This window comes from Myotis nattereri (assembly GCF_964212035.1).
Source record: "Myotis nattereri genome assembly, chromosome: X".
Classification (NCBI taxonomy): domain Eukaryota; kingdom Metazoa; phylum Chordata; class Mammalia; order Chiroptera; family Vespertilionidae; genus Myotis; species Myotis nattereri.
In genome coordinates this window covers 141,936,205-141,956,907 of record NC_138078.1, presented here as the reverse complement: position 1 = coordinate 141,956,907, position 20,703 = coordinate 141,936,205, and the positions used below count along the sequence as shown (strand labels likewise).

At 53.9% G+C, this 20,703-nt stretch overlaps 2 protein-coding genes across 8 annotated transcripts in view; one reads left to right on the top strand and one right to left on the bottom strand.

The window, feature by feature from the left end:
• Window positions 1–2,951, bottom strand: part of IKBKG (inhibitor of nuclear factor kappa B kinase regulatory subunit gamma) — a 15,752-nt gene extending 12,801 nt beyond the window's left edge. The window contains exons 1-2 of one of the 2 annotated variants that reach the window (XM_081115207.1): window positions 2,562–2,951; window positions 433–611 (exon numbers count right to left, since the gene is read on the bottom strand). In XM_081115207.1, coding sequence (XP_080971333.1) covers window positions 433–583 — 151 coding nt within the window. In that variant the 5' untranslated portion in view covers window positions 584–611; window positions 2,562–2,951. Of the gene's footprint in view, window positions 1–432; window positions 685–2,561 lie in introns of both variants that reach the window. The other variant, XM_081115208.1, reaches the window with a different exon arrangement.
• G6PD (glucose-6-phosphate dehydrogenase) lies at window positions 2,480–20,703 on the top strand. Of its 6 annotated transcripts, none has more exons than XM_081115206.1 (14): window positions 2,941–3,204; window positions 4,097–4,224; window positions 12,659–12,696; window positions 12,789–12,897; window positions 14,529–14,746; window positions 15,784–15,942; window positions 16,079–16,204; window positions 17,436–17,529; window positions 18,014–18,200; window positions 18,452–18,687; window positions 18,812–18,888; window positions 19,003–19,095; window positions 19,184–19,249; window positions 20,142–20,703. In XM_081115206.1, exons 2-14 carry the CDS (start codon window positions 4,105–4,107, stop codon window positions 20,152–20,154), a joined length of 1,536 nt encoding a protein of 511 aa, XP_080971332.1. In that variant the 5' UTR covers window positions 2,941–3,204; window positions 4,097–4,104; the 3' UTR covers window positions 20,155–20,703. The 6 variants fall into 6 exon arrangements, with proteins under 6 accessions (XP_080971330.1, XP_080971332.1, XP_080971329.1 ...); XM_081115203.1 differs by having other exon boundaries at window positions 3,039–3,546; XM_081115204.1 differs by lacking the exon at window positions 20,142–20,703 and having other exon boundaries at window positions 2,480–3,204; window positions 19,184–19,892.

Here is a 20,703-nt window from a genome sequence, read left to right as displayed (position 1 = left end):
CATTCATCTCTGTCTCACAGTATGCTTCCAGGGAACCCCACCTGAAACACTGAGGGAGGGTGACTGAGCTTGAATTGCTAGCTGGCTCTCAGACGGCCCCCTAGACCAGCAGTTCTCAACCTGTGGGTCACGACACCTTTGGGGGTCGAACGACCCTTTCACAGGGGTCGCCTAAGACCATCGGAAAACACATATATCATTACATATTGCTTTTGTGATTAATCCCTATGCTTTAATTATGTTCAATTTGTAACAGTGAAATTGGGGGTCACCACAACATGAGGAACTATATTTAAGGGTCGCGGCACTAGGAAGGTTGAGAACCACAGGCATAGATCCAGCAGACACAGAGGCACAGGTGAGCAGAATAAGCCTTCCCCCAGCAGGCCTGGGTCCCCTGACTTTTTACTCCACGCCCACTGTCCTCCTCACCTCGGAGCTCTTGATTCTCCTCCAGGCAGCGCTGGAAGGTCTCAGGAGCACCCTGCTCCGAAGGCAGGTGGAGCATGGCCGGCTTCCCCAGAGAAGACTCTTCACCCATCATGTCCTGGTCCCCAGCCGGGCCACCGCTGGGCTGCACCATCTCACACAGCGGATTCTTCCCGGGGGGCCTGCTCATTCAACAAGTCAAGGTTTGGAAGAGAAAGACAGCAGGAGCGTCACACGGGACCTGTGCAGATTCCCCTGCAGGACAAGGAGCGCAGATGTCAGCAGCTCTGGGGCCATCCCTATAAGCAGAATGCCGAGCACTCTGTCGAGTGTAACAGGATGTGAAAATGGATTTTTTGGTCTAAGAGGTGACCCATACTCCCATTCCAAAGGGAGGTGCAGGCCCATATGTGGGACTTGGAAAAGCCATGGTTCAGCACTGATTAGAAACTCTTGTCTAGCACCTGTCTCTGGGCTGTAAGCTGAAATGAAGAATTTCATGCCCTGGCCGGTGAGCTCAGTGGTTAGAGCGCCAGCCCACACACTGAAGGATTTCTGGTCAAGGGCACATACCTTGGTCGCAGGTTCTATTTCCAGCCTGGCCTACTAGAGGCAACCAATCACCAATTGATGTGTCTCTCTCACATTGATGTTTCTCTCTCTAGCTCTCCCCCTCCCTTCCATTCTGTCTAAAAATCAATGGAAAAATATCCTCAGGTGAGGATTAACAAAAAATAAAAAAAGAAACAAAAGACCACATATTGTATGATTCTGTTTATATGAAATGTACAGAATAAGCAAATATATAGACAGAAAGCTGCCCTGTCAGTGTGGCTCAGTGGTTGAGCGTCGACCTATGAACCAGGAGGTCACTGTGTGATTCCCAGTCAAGGCACATGCCCAGATTGTGGCCTTGATCCCCAATAGGAAGCGTGCAGGAGGCAGCCAATCAATGATTCCTGCTCTCCCTTCCTCTCTCTGAAATAACTAAAAAACAAAAGTTAAAAAAAAAAAAAGAAAGCTTAGTGGATGTTTAGAGGGACCGGAGATGGAGTGATGGAGGTGATAGCTAAAGGGCACAGGGCTTCTTTTTGAAGTGATGAAAATGTTTTGGAATCACTAGTGATGATTGTACAACTCTGAATATCCTAAAAACCAGTGAACTGTACACTTTAAATGGGTGAATTCTGTGGTATGTGAATTACATCTCAATAAAGCTGTTCTTGATAAATAATAATAATGAGACAGGATTGTAAGGGGTATAAATTAAACAAAATTAGCCATGAGTTGATAATTGTTCAAGCTGGGATGTGGGTACATGGGTTACTATACTATTCTTCCTACTTTTGTACATCTTTTAAATTTTCATAATAAAATGCTCAAAATACCATTGTCTCTCCCTTGGATTACTGCAATAGCCTCCTAACAGGCCACCCTGTTCCTAACCTTGCTCCCTACAGTCAGCCAGAAAAATCAGCTTAAAAGAGTAATTCCAATCACGTCCCTACTCTAATCAGACGCCTACTATGGCTCCTCATTGCACTCCGTGTAAAAGCCAAAATTCCTACTAGAGCCTAAAGATCCTGTACCATCTGATTGCCCATTACTTCCTCTCCAAGTGCCTTACTCCGCTCCAGCTATAGTGGCCTCTTTGCTGTTTTTAAAACATGCCAGGATGGCCCATTCATTCTCGAGTCTCTCTCACACACACACACTCACATGGTATGAGGTGGGGTAGACATTAATCGTTTTGCAAAGTGAGCAAACGGAGGCACATGGAGGTAAGATAGCTGCCAAACTGTATTGGGACCTTATTAAAGAATTTAACAACCTCAAATGCAGTCAAGTTTGATGAACAGAAAATGTCTCCGAACTAGAAGTCATCCACGAACTAGGGGCGTGGTCAAACTCCGCGGCCGCGGAGGAGGGACAAGCGGAACAGTCAAGCTCGCCGCCAAAGTAATCTGGGTCCAGCATCGGCCCCGCCTGGGCCAGTGCCCTAGGAGCGGGCGGCAGAAACGGACCGGGGCCCAACAGGAGTAGGAAGCCTGGACGTCCGGGGGAATCTAGGAGGCGGCGGAACGCCCACCGATGGTACCCTGTCTTCCTGTCTTCGGGGAAGAGGGCCACACCTGTCAGCAGAATCGATCCGACGTGAGAAGGGCGGGAGCAGCGGGTCGCGAGCGCCCCTCGAGCCCGTCACTCCAAGCAAGTCCCCATTCCGCGGTAGCTCTTCCCCTCTCCGGCCGCTGAAATCCCCACTTCCGGCTTCCGGTGTCGTTGCTGTGGTACCGGGAAGTAAAACACGCAAGCCCCGCCCCACCCAGGAGGCCGGCAAGAGGTGTGAAGGAGGCTGTTTCCCAAGAAAGCCCGAGCCCGCCAGCCTCAGCCGGCCCGCAGTATGTTCCCTAGCGACGTGTACCACCCGCTGCTTTTCCCGGCATCAAGCCCACACTTCCCCTAGTCTCTCCAGCGGCGGCATCCAGCCCCCGGTCGCTCGGCCGTCCCGCCCCCGCAAGGGGAGGAGCCACGACGAGGCGATTTAATAGGGCTGGTTTGACCCCAGCCGGCGACCTGTCTGGACCAGGAGGCGGGGCCACGCCGTAAACGGGGGTCCAGGAGGCGTGGCCACGCCGCCGGCGGATGTGGAGCCCTTCGCGAGGGCGCAGGGCGACCGGGGTCGGAGGAGAAAGCCGGTTGCAGGGGCCGGGCCGAGCCTGTAATGGATGAGTGAGCGAACGGCGCAGAGCTGCGCCCGAACCTGCTAGGCATCAGGTACGCGGGACAGCGGCGGCGGGAACAGCAGCCTGACTGCGGCTCAAGAACCGGCGCAGGTGCCCAAGGGGCGGGGCGGGCAAAGGGAGGAGACCTCGCGCTGGAGGGGGCCCCTCCCTCGCGCAGCCTGGGATGCGCGCGCACCTGCCCGCGCCCCGCCCCCGCAAGGGAGGGGTCCGTGGAGGCCCCGCCCGCGCGCCTCGCCTGAGGCGGTCAGCTCAGCTCGGGCGCCCGCCTCCGCTAGTTAAATGGACCGGCGGGTCTCAGCCCCCGGAAACTGCCAGGAGCTCCAGGGCTGCGAGCGCGACGGGCGGCGGCAACGAGGCACAGGTAACGAAGCGGGTGAGTGTCACGCCGTCCGAGGCGCGTGCTGCGCCGCGAGGCCCTCCGATGTGCCGCGCTGGGTAGCCGGGCAAAATCAAAGGGTCTCACATCCAATCGTCCCCATTGGACCCCTGAGGAGACAGACCCTGAGAGGGACAGGGACTTGCCGGAGTCTCCCAGCTTGGCCGGAAGAGGGCTGGAGCTGCAGGGTCTCACATGCTCCATCCAGCTCATTGGGGAGTTGCCACCTGGTTTCCTGGGTGAGATGCTCCAGCAGAGTTTTGCTCACTCCGCAGAATTGAGGCTCCAGTTGGAATCCACTGGTGCTTTGTGTAACTTTATAACGTCCACTGTGAAAGAAGGCTGCTCTGGGGAGTATGGCCAGAACCCACAGCCAGAAGTTTCTAACCCCCCCCCCCATCTTGCTCCTGCCCCCGCCATTCACAGCGAGTGGTTTCAATCATTAGACCTCAGCTGGGTGAGAGCCCAAAAGACCCCTTAAGAGAGGGACCAACTTCTCAAAGCTTTTCTGCTCTCCTGCCTTGCCAACAAGTCTTTCTCTCAGCAGAGAGCATTATGGCAGAGCAGGTGGACCTGAGCCGGACCCAGGTGTGCGGGATCCTGCGGGAAGAGCTGTTCCAGGGTGATGCCTTCCATCAGTCCGAAACACATATCTTCATCATCATGGGGGCATCGGTGAGTCTCCCCTAGGCCCTGCCTCTGAAAATCCAAAGTTAGAGTGCCATATTGCTTAAGATCCTTTCCTGCTGTGTGCCGGAGCTTTCCCACCTGATTGTTGGGGGGCCACTTGGGCTCTCCCTCTTGTTCCTGCCTGTGCCATTATCACCCCAGCCCCACCTGGAATCCACTCACTTCCAGGCGTATCTGGAATCTCTGCACAGCCCTTGACTGTAGACCTGTGTCCTAGAGCTGGGAGGTCCTTAGGGACAGTCTGATTGGGCTTCCTCCTCCCTGGGGAAAAGTGAGGTGCAAACAGGGGAGGCTATTCATGCCACGCCTGTCTTTTTCAAACCTGTTTGTGACTTGACAAATGTCACACAGTCAGTTAATTCCAGAGGCAGGATCTGAGGTCCTATCTGCACCTTTGTCTCTCGCTACCAAGTCAAGTTCCCCGGGGACAAACACTCATCCTTTCTTTGAATGTTGTCTCCTTGCCTCAGCTTCCAAAACCTGCTGAAGAGCCCCATTGCCTAGCCAGTGGCACCGTCATTTTGCTCTGAAAGGAAAGACCATGACTCCCACCCTAACCCACCCCCCCACCCCCAGTGTGAGGTGCAGAAGGGAGATCTGCCAGGTGGCAAGATGTGTCCATGGGCTGGTGAGATGAGCGGCCAGAGCTTCATCTGGAAGTCAAAGAGGCCTCTTCATTTTTAACCCTGCTCGTGACCAAGAATCTACTAAGCAGCGCATGACCATTTTTGCTTGTAACTTACTATATAATCTTGAGCCAGAATTCTACCAAAAGTCCTGGCCAGTGGTTAGAGTGTTGGCCTGACGACGGAAGGATCATGGATTCAATTCGCAGTCAAGAGCACATACTTCAGTTGCAGGCTCGAACCCCAGCCCTGGTTAGGGTGCGTGCTGGAGGCAACTAATCAATGTGTGTCTCTCACATGGGTGTTTTCTCTCTCTCCCTTCCCTTCTGCTCTCTCTCTTCTCCATCCCTTCTACTCTCTATAAATCACTGGAAAAATATCCTCGGGTGAGGATTAACAAACAAACCAAAAAAAAAGAATTCTACCAAAACTAGTTAGCTCTTGACAGTGTAGGCATTGTCTCCCTGCGCCTTTCACGTCATGGTCCCCTCAGCTCTGGAGGACCTTGGTTCTTTGTTCATGTAGCATAGCGTGCTGCTGCCCTTCGCAGAGCCTACTCCCTGCCAACTTGGTGATTCTGATCACAACTTGGAAAAGGAGAGCCAGAATACAGGGCTGGAGGCAGAGCCGGGGAGGAGGGTCTGCTGGTGGAGGGTAGGAAGGTCCCCCTTAAGCACCATCCTCTGCCTCCCCATAAGCCCAAGTTGGGGGAATGCACAGGAGGAGCACAGGGAGGAAGGCTTGGCCTCCACCCTTCGCCCAAGCCTGGCCCCCTTAGAGGAGCCGCCAACTTTAAGGCCTAGGACTCTGACCCTTTGGCCCTTTCTCCAGGAAATAGTTTGGAAGGGAAAGTAACTCAAGATTATGTCTCCTCCTTTCCCTTATCCCCATACCAGCCTGTCACAGGATGCTCCAACAGAGCATCCCAGGCCACAATAAATGGCTTATAGCTCCAGGCCCTCACATTTTAGATGTTTCATTGAGAGCATCCAACCTTGCTGTGTGACCTGGGGCAAGTGTCTCCCCTTCTCTGAACTTGTGTTTCCACATAGTAAATGAGGGCTTTTTTTTTTCATATCTTTTTATTGATTTCAGAGAGGGAGAGAGAGAGAGAGAAACATCCATGATGAGAGAGAATCATTGATCGGTTGCCTCCCACAGCCTGGGCATGTGCCCTGATGGGGAATTGAGCCGTGACCTCCTGGTTCATAGGTCAACATTCAACCACTGAGTCACACTGGCTGGGCGCAAATGAGAGTTTTTGAAGCAAATGCCAGGGGTCCTTGGACTCGCCGAGCTGATTCTGTGACTCCTCACTGCTTTCACCTGTGACCAGCTTGGGGTTGGGCAACTTTGTTTCTTTGCAATTGGTAGGGTTCCCCTTTGCTCTCCTCTGCCTGAGAGTGACAACCAGAAGCCTCCAGAGCAGAAATGGGAAGTGCCGCTCCAACAGGTGGAGTGGGGGAGCACAGGGTGTCTGTCCTCCATAGGAGGGCTCCTGTTAGAGGGGCTGGAGCTGAGTGGGCCAGCCTCCCACACTCAGCACTTAGAACACCTCCCAGAGTCAGGCCTCCCATGCCTGCTTCTTCCATGTAGGAGGTAGGTAGGGTGGTACTGTGGGAAACCAGTGAGTTTTCTGTTCATTCATCCAACAAATGGCGATCAAGGGCCTCCTTGCAGCGCAGAGACAGGCCCCGCCCTCCCCCTGGGACCTGTGTGCTGGGGGCCCGGGACCCAAGGTGAGTTAGCAGCCCAGTAAGAATTCAGAGTGGTTGCCGAAACCGGTTTGGCTCAGTGGATAGAGCGTCGGCCTGCGGACTGAAAGGTCCCAGGTTCGATTCCGGTCAAGGGCATGTACCTGGGTTGCGGGCATATCCCCAGTAGGAGATATGCAGGAGGCAGCTGATCGATGTTTCTCTCTCATCGATGTTTCTAACTCTCTATCTCCCTTCCTCTCTGTAAAAAAAAAAATCAATAAAATATATTTTAAAAAAAACAAAAGAAAAAGAATTCAGAGTGGCGCATGTGATAGGAGACACAAGCAGGCCCTTGTGTCACCTACCCCATCCCTCAGCAGCCAGATCTCAAAGGAGGGGCCTGCGGAGCCAGAGCTGGGGGAGCATTCCATGCAAAGGGAAGAGCAAACACAGAACCCCCGTGACTGGTGGGCCCCTCGGGGCAGCCCTCTGCCCCTTCCTCCTCCCCCACCCGCTTACCCAACCCTTGCCACACACCCAGCTTCCTTCCGGGAGCATTGTAATGCTGGCTCATGGGGTTACCCAATGGGCTTGAAGCTGCTGTCTGTTCCCCCTTCTGTGTAGCCACTTCCCTCCATCTCAGGATTCCCACCCCAAGTAGGAAGAGCGTGTAGGTACTTACTGTCCCAGTCCAGAAAACTTTGGGATAAAAGAAACCAGTTTCTGCCTGGCCGGTGTGGCTCAGTGGTTGAGTGTCGACCTATAAACCAGGAGGTCACGGTTCCATTCCTGGTCAGGGCATATGCCTGGGTTGTGGGCTCAATCCCCAGGAGGGGGCATGCAGGAGGCAGCCAATCAATGATTCTCTCTCTCTTTTTTTTTTTTAAATATATTTTATTGATTTTTTACAGAGAGGAAGGGAGAGGGATAGAGAGTTAGAAACATCGATGAGAGAGAAACATCGATCAGCTGCCTCCTGCGCACTCCCCACTGGGGACGTGCCCGCAACCAAGGTACATGCCCTTGACTGGAATCGAACCTGGGACCCCTCAGTCCGCAGGCCGACGCTCTATCCACTGAGCCAAACCGGTGCTGGCCAATGATTCTCTCTTATCATTGATGTTTCTCTCCCTCTCCCTTCCTCTCGGAAATCAATAATAAAAAGAAATTTTTAAAGAAAGAAACCAGTTTTTCTTTACAGACAAGCATGTGGGGAAGAATCTTGGGCCCAGCAGATCCTTTCCTTCCCCATCTGGTAGGGCCTCGGCCAGCCTGGAGTGACTCTTCCCTCCAAGGTCATAGAGAGGAATGGGAGTAAGAGAAAGAGATAAGACTGGGAATCGACTTGGACAGGATTGGCTTACTGCCTGGTTCTCAGCCCCTCGTCTCTCTGGGCCTCAGTCTCCCCACCTGGACCACAGAGGCCATGGGCTCAATGGGTGCTCAGGACCCATCCCAGTGACGGGTACAAAGGATGACCTGGCAACCCGGCACCTCCCTTTCCTCGGAATTTTTCTGGACTGCCTTCCCCTTGGGCCGATAAAATTCTTGCTGTGTCATGATGATATTGGCAACACCCCCCCCCCCAAAGTCCTGGTGATTCACCAGCTCCAGGGTGGAGTAGGGAGGCCCTTTTGTTGGCTTTGCAGCCAAGCCTACCTCAGCAGCCCCCACTTATCTCAGCCCAGTGGCCAAGAGCCAGCTGGTACCCAGCCAGGGCCCAGGCTCCACCCCAGGAGATGCAGCAGGTCCTTTTTAAAAAATGTGTTTTTATTGATTTCAGAGAGGAAAAGAGAGAGAACGAGAGAGAAAGAGATAGAAACAGCAATGATGAGAGAAAATCATTGATCGGCTGCCTCCTGCACACTCCCCACTGGGGATTGAACTTGCAACCCGGATGTGTGCCCTTACCAGAAATTGATCAGTGACCTCCTGGTTCATAAGTTAACTGAGCCACGCCGGTCGGGCACCCAGCAGATCCTTGACCTCAGTGACCCTAGAGGGATGGGATGGCCCACCCTTCAGGGCCTTGAGCTGGCAGCCAGTCCCTGGAGCTCTCTGTCACGCCTTCTGCCATAAAACCCTCACAAACAGACCGCAGCAGTGGTTTGGGCTTATAAGACAGGATACAGAAGCCACCTGGGCAACAAGCAGGTGGCGGCCCGGGTTCCTTTGCCCCAGCCAAGCCAGATACTGGTGGCTGGAGATCCCAATAAGGTCCTGCTCCTACAGCTAAATCACCATGTCCCCAGGCAGCTCCTTCCCCGCTGTGGTCCTCCAGCAAAATGAAGGGTTTAGGGCCCGGCCAGTGAGGCTCAGTGGTTGACTGTCAACCTATGAACCAGGAAGTCACACTTTGATTCCTGGTCCGGGCACATGCCAGGGTTGCGGGCTCAATCCCCTGTGTGGGGCGTGCAGGAGACAACCGATCAATGATTCTGTCTTATCATTGATGTTTCTCTCTCCCTCTTCCTTCCTCTCTGAAATCAATGCAAATATTTTTTTAAATGAAGGGTAGAGGAAAGATTGCCGCATCTCACCAAAAGCCCCTGGAATTGCTCCATGCCCACACGTGGCATGCTTAAATTTGATCAGTGTCTTCCCGCATGCCTTCTTGCAGAGGAGTCCAACCCAGGCCGGCCCAAAGAGAGCAGCTGCCAGGGCCCCCGCCCCCCACTGCCCTGGGTCCTGTGCCACCTCTTCCTTAGGTGACTTGGAGCCCAGCAGACCGCTGGTTGCAGGGGCTGAGCGGAACAAGACAAGCAGGTTCTATTGCTAATTAATCCCAGAGAGAATGGCAAGAACAAACAGTCGGGGTGTGGGGCACCGTGACTCAGCAGACAGGAAACTAGTCCCTTGCCACCACGCCATTGCCCACAGCCTGCTGGAATGCAGTGGTAGGCAAACAGCTCCTGCCATGAGGTGTTTGCAGGCCGAGTTTCTGATTATTTTTCCTCCGGACTAGTCCCCAGCAAGCCCTCTCTTGAACAACAGGCCAACACTAAGCCAAGGTGACAGAAGCAGAGTCCTCATCCAGCCCCACTGATGGGAGAAGCCAGAGGCGGGCACTGCTATTCGCTATGGGTATTGCCGTTGTGGAGGCTCCTGGGCGCTGAAGGACAGAGAGGGGAAGCTCGGAGCCCAGACTGCGCTCAGAGCTGGACCTTAAAGGCCCGGTGAGGGCAGCCATCTGATGCCACTATGGCAGTGCGTCACGTGAAAGGTGGCAGTTAGGGACGCACTCCCAACCATTTGGAGGTCAGTGGTGAGCAGTTGGCAGGCTTGGGCGGGGCACCGGCACAGCATACCCTGGTTTGGGAACGGCCCACTTTGCAAGTTTGGGGTCCCGACTGGAGATGGCCAGTCCACACCTGCTTGTGTGAGCCTGGTGCTCAGCGAACTCTGGGCTGGAAGACACTTGGAGTTGTCTGCATGCAGGTCCCCACCTTAAGCCCTGGGTAGAGGTCAGGTCACCCAAGGACATTGGAGACAAAGCAAAGGACAGGAGGAACATGAACAGTCAAGGCACCAGGCCTTCCCCCACCTCCACCCACATAGGGATTCCTCCCCCTGGAGCACCCCCCCCCCCAGGCCCCCAGTGCCTCCTAACTGCCTGTCTTTGGAGGGATTTTTTTTATTTATCCTAAGGTGCCACTAGACTTCTTTAAATACATATTTTTAATTGATTTCAGAGAGGAAGGGAGAGAGAAACATCAATAATGAGAGAAAATCATTGACCGGCTGCCTCCTATACGCCCCACACGGGGATCAAGCCCACCACAACCTGGGCATGTGCTCTGACTAGGAATCAAACCCTGACCTCCTGGTTCACAGGCCGATGCTCAACCACTGAGGCACACCAGCCGGCTGCAGAGGGGTTTTAACCAGGTTGGGATTGTGTTGGTCCCAGTCGCATGGCCTCCTTTTTTTCTGCCTGGGGCGAATTCAGATCCATCCCAGCCTAGCATGTTCTCCCCCTGCCACCCCCACCCCACTGATTGGCAACGCTGAGTGGAGCGTGGGTCGTGCCCGGGCCCGTCCCGAGCTTCAATTACAGGGCAGGCAGATGAAAGGGCTCGCTGCTCTGTTCCTCTCCAGGAGCCTGTGACCGTCGGTGCCCGTCCTCTCCCAGCTGGAGGGGAGGATTCCATCATCAGCTTACAAAGTGAAAGCTCGTGGGAATGCCCACAGCCACTGGACTGGAGCTTGGGGAGAAGGAACTTTGATTCTCTCTAATGAGTCTTCTGTCAAATTTGTGGGGTTCGTTCACTATATCGTTGCTCACAGTTGCCGTGTATCACACGCTTGCTTTTCTTTTAGAAATTTTCACACGCACACAAAATCGACAGAATAGCTCTATGAACGGCCACTGTCCATGGCCCAGCTCCCACAGTGCTCTGCCATCTTGCTTTACCCACTCTCTACCCTCTGCTCAATTCTTGTGTGTTTTGTTTTACTATATATATTTTTTAAATATATTTTATTGATTTTTTACAGAGAGGAAGGGAGAGGGATAGAGAGTTAGAAACATCGATGAGAGAGAAACATCGATCAGCTGCCTCCTGCACACCCCCCACTGGGGATGTGCCCGCAACCCAGGTACATGCCCTTGACCGGAATCGAACCTGGGACCTTTCAGTCCGCAAGCCGACGCTCTATCCACTGAGCCAAACCGGTTTCGGCTATATTTTTAATTGATTTCAGAGAGCAAGGGAGAGGGAGAGAGAGAGAGAGAGAGAGAGAGAGAGAGAGAGAGAGAGAGAGAGAGAGAGAGAAAGAGAGAAAGAGAGAAACACCAATGATGAGAGAGAATCATTGATCGAACTGCCTCCTGCATGCCCCCCACTGGGGATCAGGCCTGCAACCCCGGCATGTGCCCTGACGGGGAATCGAACCCGGGACCATTCAGTCTGCAGACCCATGCTCTAACCACTGAGCAAAACCAGGGAGGGTTTTATTAGTCTTTTTCAAGCACCAGCTTTTGGCTTTGTTCATTTTTTGCTTTGTTTTCCATTTTATTAATTCTTCTTTATTTCCTGCCTTGTAATTTGTTTGGCTTGAAAATTCTACTGTGCTTGCCCTGGCTGGTGTGGCTCAGTTGGTTGGAGCATCATCTCATGCTCCAAAAGGTCGTGGGTTTGATTCCCGGTCAGGACATATATCCAGGTTTGCGGTTCGATCCCCAGCCCCAGTTGGGGGCATGTGCAGAAGGCAGCCAGCCGATCGATGTTTCTCACGTCAACGTGTTTCTCTCTCTCTCTCTAAAAATCAATGAAAACGTCGTCGGGTGAGAAATTTTTTTAAATTGTCCTATTTTCTAACTTCCTAAATTGAATGCTTAGCTCATTAGTTTCAAGCCTTTTTTTTTTTTTTTTTGCCAACATCAGCACTTAAGGCCACATCACACAAGTTTTGATATGTGCCACTTCCACCGCCATTTGGTTCCAGTGAGTGGGAGTATTCAGGTTTTCTTCTTTAGCCTCAGAGCTGCCTGGACGTGGGCTCTCTGGTTGGGGTTTGGCTCCCCTTGCTTGCACTGAGGCCAGAGACCATGGCCTGTGTGATTGCAGGGTGGCCAGGCTGGTCGTGGTGCCTCCTGGCCAGCACAGGGTCCATCCACTTCAAGGTGGCTCCTGCGATACGTGGGTGCTACTAGTTCAGGGTCACGATAAAGGGCTAGCACAGGCTCTCATTCAAGCTCCTCTGACTACATTAAGGAGGAAGACAGGTATGCTTGTGGTTGAGTGCTGACCCTGAGTGAGTACCCAGGCTCAAAGTGGGGAGACAACCTAGGTCATGTCCCCAGCTTCTCCTTCTTTTAAAACATATATTTTTATTGATTTCAGAGAGGGAGAGAGAGAGAGAGAGAGAGAGAGAGAGAGAGAGAGAGAGAGAAACATCAATGATGAGAGAGAATCATTGATCGGCTGCCTCCTGCACGCCCCTCCCACCTGGGATCGAGCCTACAACCCGGGCATGTGCTCTGACAGGGAATGGAACCTTGACCTCCTGGTTCATAGGTCAATGCTCAACCACTGAGCCATGCCAGCTGGGCTCCCCAGCTTCTCTTAACCATGCCTGTTTCCTCTGCCACAGGGTGACCTGGCCAAGAAGAAGATCTACCCCACCATCTGGTAAGCACCTCCTCCACTAATCCCACTGCCCTGAGCCTTCCTGGCCTTCCCCACCCCTCCCCACCCTGCCCACAGCCATGCTTTGCCCTCAGGTGGCTGTTCCGGGATGGCCTTCTGCCTGAAAACACCTTCATCGTGGGCTATGCCCGCTCTCGTCTCACGGTGGCTGACATCCGTAAGCAGAGCGAGCCCTTCTTCAAAGTGAGTAGCTTCTGGGATTTGTGAAGGGGTGCCCTTCCCTCCTCCCATTCCCGCTCTCTGCTTCTCCCCGGCCCCGAGGCCCAGCCCTCCTCTCCATGTCCTGACAGAGGGTCAGGCCTTGTTAAGACAGTCACCTGGGGACCCTCATGCCCAAGCGTCCCATCCTTTCCCTCCTCAAAACCACCCACACCGCCGAAACCGGTTTGGCTCAGTGGATAGAGCGTCGGCCTGTGGACTGAAAGGTCCCGGGTTCGATTCCGGTCAGGGGCATGTACCTGGGTTGCGGGCATATCCCCAGTAGGAGATGTGCAGGAGGCAGCTGATCGATGTTTCTCTCTCATCGATGTTTCTGACTCTCTCTCTCCCTTCATCTCTGTAAAAAATCAATAGAAATATATTTTTTAAAAAAAAAAAAAAACCACCCACACCACTCTGCCAAGTTGGCACAGAAAACTCTGCCTTGCTGCTTCTGCCACTTCCTTGATGACAAGGAGGCGCGCAGGGTGGTGTGTAGGAACCCTACAAGCCTGAGATTTCTGTTTCCCAGCTCCCCCTCATGGGGACTCACTGTGCCCCAAGACCAGGAGCAGAAAAAGCCTCTAAACCAGGGGTGGGGAATGTGAGGCCTGAGGGCCGTATAAGGCCCACAAAATCCTTTGATCCGGCCCTGCCAAGGCATTAGGAGTGAATTAAATGTTTGACCAAATATAGCAAGCTAATTTTTTTAAAGGTCACATATTTATTTATTTAGATGTTATTGTTAATATTCACCCGAGGATATTTTTTTCCATTGATTTTTTTTTATTTAACTTCTCTAGATTCCTTTTTATTTGTTTTATTGTTATTGACTTGAGAGAGAGAGAGAGAGAGAGAGAGGGAGGGAGAAACATCAACAATGAGAGTCATCGATTGGCTGCCTCCTGCACGCCCCCTAATGGGGATCAAGCCCGCAACCCAGGCATGTGCCCTGTAGGGGAATCAAACCTGGGACCCTTCAGTCTGCAGGCGGACGCTCTATCCACTGAGCCAAACTGGCTAGGGCTCCATTGATTTTTAGAGAGAATGGATGGGAGTGGGAGAGACAGAGAGAGAGAACTTCAGTGTAAGAGAGACACATGGTTTGGTTGCCTTCTGCACGAGCCCCGACCAGGGCCAGGGATAAAGCCTAGCAGGCTAATTGTTAAGTGGATAATTTTGTATGGTCCTTGAATGATGTTGTAAGTATCCAAATGGCCCTTGGGAGAGGAAAGGTTCCCCACCCCTGCTCTAGACCATGGAAATCCTAGATTTGCATTTTCCCAACACACCGAAGTTTGGAGTAATGACTTTAGAAAGAGCGATCTTCCTCCAGTGTGTTTCTCCCAGGTCAAAACTTTCCTGAAGTCTTAACTTCTGTCTTAGGGCACAAGGTCCCCAGGGGTGACTGTCCCCATCCTGGCCCTTGCTTGGGACTGCGAAGCCCCATCTCCTGCAATGATCCATGCTGCCTTGGCCTCCCCTTCTGGTGTGCGAAGCTGACAAAATGGGGATGTGAACCTAGTGTGGGGTAGGCTGATTGACTCCCAGAGGAGCCTGCCCTGGCTGCGGGATGGGTGAGGAGGGGCTGACATCCCTGTGTCCGTCTCCCCCAGGCCACCCCCGAGGAGAAGGCCAGACTGGAGGAGTTCTTTGCCCGCAACTCCTACGTGTCTGGCCAGTACGATCAAGCAGCCTCCTACGAGCACCTCAATGAACACATAAACGCCCTCTGCCAGGGGTCACAGGCCAACCGCCTCTTCTACCTGGCCTTGCCCCCCACTGTCTATGAGGCCGTCACCAAGAACATCCGAGAGACCTGCATGAGCCAGACGTAAGGCTTGTCTTTTGCCCTTCCTTCCTGCCTTCTCCGTGTGCCCTACCTGGAGCTGGCCTGCCCTGGCAGCTGTCCATAGATCCGGGGCACACTAGTCTAGGGCAGTGGTCAGCAAAATCACGAGCCACATGCGGCTCTTTGGCCCCTTGAGTGTGACTCTTCCACAAAATACCACATGCGGGCGCGCACATACAGTGCGATTGAAACTTCGTGGCCCATGCGCAGAAGTCGGTTTTCGGAAAGGAGATAGACGAAACAAGTATACAAGTGTGGATGGGAGAGTTGGAAGGGGTCGATCTCAGTGAACATACCTTAATCAGGTTGAGGACGTTTTTAGTAAAGGCCAGCTTAGGAGGACCCTAATTAAGTTAATAACAATGTACCTACCTATATAGTTTAAGTTTAAAAAATTTGGCTCTCAAAAGAAATTTCAGTCGTTGTACTGTTGATATTTGACTCTGTTGACTGATGAGTTTGCCAACCACTGGTCTAGGGAGTCGCAAAAAGGCTCGACATGAATTAGCTCCATAAAGAATGGAATAGGCTGCAAACACGGTAGCTTTCCAACATTCTTACTGAAAATGCTACCACACGTATTTACATTCCAATGTCTCATGTGGACCCTCAAGGTTTATCTCACTAGAAATCCAACTTCCTGGACGCAATCCCCAATAGCACCACAAGGTGGCAGTATGGTTCCATGAAACTGCCCATTGTGGCTGCGTTGGTTTTTGGGCATTACCCAAGGTTCCCTTCCCGATCACAAGGTGGCAGTGTTGCTCCACAAAATCCCGCTTCCTGGGCCTGGTCACTCCCTTGTTTTCCCAAAGCCACAGCCATCTCTTTCTTTGGCCTGGTTTTGAATACAGAATGCCATGTTAACTCTCAGTGGGGATTAACAAAGAAAGGGACTTTTTGCCATTTTAAAACCCACAGAGATAATTGTCCCCTCCCCCTGCCCCCCCACTAGCTGAGGTTCTGGCCACTGCTCCCCAGGGAGGGTGCGGGAGTCATGTGGCTCTGGGCTCCTGCAGGGGCTGGAACCGCATCATTGTAGAGAAGCCCTTTGGGAAGGACCTGCAGAGCTCCGACCGCCTGTCCAACCACATCTCCTCCCTGTTCTGTGAGGACCAGATCTACCGCATCGACCACTACCTGGGCAAGGAGATGGTCCAGAACCTGATGGTGCTGAGGTGCAGCTGGGGATAGGCCTGGGGGATGGGGTGAAGGGAGACTGGGTCCGGGGCGGGCACTGGGGGGGGGTGCTTAGCCTGCCCTGTTGCTGCCCCATCGGATGCAGCGCCAGCCTCTGCCCTGCCCCTCCTGCAGGTTTGCCAACAGGATCTTTGGCCCCATCTGGAACCGGGACAATGTCGCCTGCGTCATCCTCACCTTCAAGGAGCCCTTTGGTACTGAGGGCCGCGGGGGCTACTTCGATGAATTTGGGATCATCCGGTGAGAGCCCATCACCCCTTCCTAGGAGGCCTGAATGGGCATGGGGCTCAAGCCTGCCCCCCAGCAGGGTTCCTCTTCTCCAACCCAGAGTTCAAATTCTGCAGGAGTGATATCAGTCAGCAGTAGCTATGAACAGAGGGTCACTGCCTCCTTCCTTCCCTGGAGGGAACCAGGGAGACACTAAGGATTAGGAAAGGAACCTCGTAACTTGCGGCTCAGAGAAGGCCCACTTGAACCCTGGCTGGTGTGACTCAGTTGGAGCATCGTCCCATATACCAAAAGGGCACGGGTTCAATTCCCAGTCAGGGTGCATACCCAGATTGTGGGTTTGATCACCAGTCAGGGTGTGTACAGGAGGCAACCAATTGATGTTCCTCTCTCACATCTATGTTTCTCTCTCTCCTCTCTCCCTCCCTCCCTCTCTCTCTCTCTCAAAAAGAAAAAAAATCAGCCCTAGCTGGCTTGGCTCAGTGGATAGAGCGTCAGCCTGCGGACTGAAGGGTCCCAGGTTCGATTCCGGCCAAGGGCACATGCCTGGGTTGCGGGCTCGATCCCCAGTTGGGGGTGTGCAGGAGGCAGCCAAACAATGATTCTCTCTCATCATTGATGTTTCTATTTCTCCTTCTCCCTTCCTCTCTGAAATCAATAAAGAAATATATTTTTAAAAAAAAGAAAAGAAAAAAATCAGTAAAAACATATTCTCTGCCTAGCCGGTTTGGCTCAGTGGATAGAGCGTCAGCCTCCAGACTGAAGGATGTTGGGTTCAATTCCAGTCAAGGACATGTGCCTGGGTTTTGGTTTGCTCCCCAGTGTGGGGAGTGCAGGAGGCGGCCTATCAATGATTCTCTCTCATCATTGATGTTTCTCTCTCTCTCTCTCTCTCTTTCTCTCTCTCTCTCCCTCTCCCCCTCTCCCTTCCTCTCTGAAATAAATAAATAATATATTTTAAAATATATATGTATATATTATATATATATAAATATATATATATGTATATATTATATATATATAAATATATATATGTATATATTATATATATATAAACATATATATATATATATCCATATCCATATCCATATCGTCTGGTGAGGATTAAAAACATAAAAATTCCCACTTGAAGCTCCAGCCCCCAAAACCTGGCCCACAGGGAGGGGGGCTGAGGCGGGCTCACTCCTCACACCTCCCTTCCCACCTGGAAGCCCTGACCAAGTTCCGCCTGCTTCCCTGCCAGGGACGTGATGCAGAACCACCTGCTGCAGATGCTGTGTCTGGTGGCCATGGAGAAGCCAGCCTCCACGGACTCGGACGACGTCCGCAATGAGAAGGTGGGTGAGGTACACCCTCCTGGTCCTCGCTGCCAGCTCTGATGAAGGCGTGTCCTGGGCTGGGAATCAGAAGACCAAGATGTCATGTTGCAGGACTAGCAGTGACTGCTGTGTGACCAAGGGCTGACCTATTGCCTAAGACTTAGCTTCTCCTTCAGAAAAAATGAGGGTTTTCTGGGGGCTCTGGGGTCATGTGGCTCATGCTATGCTCCATCTTTTTTTTAAATACATTTTTATTGATTTCAGAGAGGAAGGGAGGGGGAGAGAGAGATAGAAGCATCAACGATGAGACAGAATCATCGATTGGCTGCCCCCTGCATAGCCCACACTGGGGAGCAAGCCCATAACCCAGGCACATACCCTGACTGGGAATCAAACCATGACCTCCTGGTTCATAGGTCAATGCTCAACCACTGAGCCACACTGGCTGGGCTAGCTCCATCTTTTTACTCAAGGGACCCCTCTCTCCCTGCCTCTATCCCAGGTCAAGGTGTTGAAATGCATCTCAGAGGCGCAGTTGAAAAATGTGGTGTTGGGCCAGTATGTGGGCAATCCCAAGGGAAAGGGCGAGGCCACCAAAGGGTACCTGGATGACCCCACGGTGCCCCGGGGATCCACCACTGCCACCTTCGCAGCTGTTGTCCTCTATGTGGAAAATGAGAGGTGGGATGGTGAGTAACATGTCCCCGCCCGGCGGGCAGGCTGGCAGCCCTCACAGAGCGCTTCTCCCCAGGGTCTGACCACTCAGGGACAGGGGACGCCAGAAGGGAAAGGGCGGACCCAGCCGCCTCACTACACAGGGTCCATGCACATGCCTTTGCTCTGAGCACACACCCTGTCGCACACCCGCTCCCTGTCACACACACGGCACCGGCCTGGGCTGCGGCAGAGCCAGCCCTGAGGCAGCCTCGCTCCCACCCAGGGGTGCCCTTCATCCTGCGCTGCGGCAAAGCCCTGAACGAGCGCAAGGCCGAGGTGCGCCTGCAGTTCCGCGACGTGGCCGGCGACATCTTCCAGCAGCAGTGCAAGCGCAACGAGCTGGTGATCCGCGTGCAGCCCAACGAGGCCGTGTACACCAAGATGATGACCAAGAAGCCCGGCATGTTCTTCAACCCTGAGGAGTCTGAGCTGGACCTCACCTACGGCAACAGATACAAGGTGGGCACCCAGCCTGGCGGGGGTTGCCCAGCCCTGGGGGGCACCCAGTCCTGGCAGTGGGGGGCACCGAACCCTGGGGGGTCTGGGGGCACGTGGATAGCCTCAGTGACACCCTCTCCTACAGAACGTGAAGCTCCCCGATGCCTATGAGCGCCTCATCCTGGATGTGTTCTGTGGGAGCCAGATGCACTTTGTGCGCAGGTGAGGGGGTTCCCGTGCTTCTGTGTGCCAGGGGGCTGGGCTCCAGGCGGTGGGCACAGCCTGCGCCCGCCCTTTCCCCCACGTCCCCCCAAAGACACACGTGTGTCCCCTCAGTGACGAGCTGCGGGAGGCCTGGCGGATCTTCACGCCACTGCTGCACCAGATCGAGCGCGAGAAGCCGCAGCCCATCCCCTACGTTTACGGCAGGTGAGGAGCGGACAGGGCGGGGGCAACGGAAGGGGACCCTGGAGCTTGGGGGGGACACTCATGTCTCCCCTCTGCCCGTCTCTCTCAGCCGAGGTCCAGCGGAAGCAGATGAGCTGATGAAGAGAGTGGGCTTCCAGTATGAGGGCACTTACAAGTGGGTGAACCCCCACAAGCTCTGAGCCCTGGGCCCCTCCCCACCCCCTGTTGGTTTCTGCCCTTCCCACCTCCCCACCGCCTGACCCCACATCGGGAGGACTTCGGGACCATAGGCCTCAGCTTCACATTCCCGGCCTCGGGCCCAGCTACATTCCTCAACCACCGACACTCGCGCTGTGACCATCCCTGGCCACCACTGGCCCCGCCTGAGCCAGCCTCTGTCTACAGGACTGAGCCCGAACGGAAGGAAGAAGAATGGCCCTTCCGTTTGTCCCAGGCTCCTCCTAGGACAGGAGTCAGGGACGAGGGGGAGGATCAGTGGGTGGGCCTCACTGGGCCAGTGGCCGGCCTACCCCTCCACTGGCTGTGGGCAGGCTCCTCAGAGCCCGGGGAAGGGCGCCAGCGTGGCCATACCAGCCTCAGGGCCACTCTACATTCCTCATCACCCGCTGGAGGGGACTCCATGCTGCCCAGCAGTCGCCCATGTTTTGGGCCCCCTGACCGTCCCTGTGCCCTGCCAGGCAAACTCTGCACTCCATGGCCCACCCCCATAGGTGCCCCTCTTGCTACTAGAAAAGCAGAAGCAGCAGGTGGGATGCCCCACCTCCGCCCTTCCCATTAAATCCACGAACACACCTGTCCCCTGGCTGTTTCCTTTCTGCCTCCTGTGACCACGAGGCCAGTCCACCTGGTGGGGGCCTCTGGCTCCCTGCCTTTCTCGGGACCCAGCCCTCACCCCCTCCCTGTCAGCCACTTCCCTCTACTGGCTGGTCCAGGAACCTGAGTGTCCTTCACCTCTGCCCCCTGTGTCCCTTCGTGACCCCTTCCTGCATCCCAGTACCCCCAGAGTCCCCCTCACCTCTGTGCCTTCACCCTGTCCCACTCCACAGGACACAAGGATAGAGCGAGTCCTTTCCACCTGAATGCTTCCGTGAGCGTGCTGCCCACACGGACCTGCACCCTGAGTGTTCCTGCCCGGCCAGGTCACTGCAGGGACTCCATGAGGGCCGTTGGCACATTGCCAGTCCATGGAAGTAAGAAGGATTTAGGAAGGAAAGGCAGCAAGGCTTGTGACTAACATTGGAGGCCAAGAGGGAGGAGGTAGTCCAGGGAGGCGCCACAGCCTGGCCACTCTGAGGCAGACAGCTGGGGTCCTGAGGTCATGGAGGCTCCGCTTGTGTTTGTTCCCCAGGGCCACCGTAACAAGCATGCACTGGGGGCTTATAACTTACTTATCCCGTCACAATCCTGGAGGCCAAAAGTCTGAAATCCAGGAGTGGGCAAGGCTGCACTGCCTCCAAGCTAGGGGAGGGACCTTCCTTGTCTCTTCCAACTTCTGCTGGTGGCGAGCATTCCTCGGCTTGTAGGCACATCCTCGTCTGCCTTCATCTTCATGTAGCCCTCTTGCTGTGTGTATCTCTCTCCTGTTTTCTTAAACTTACCTTGACTACC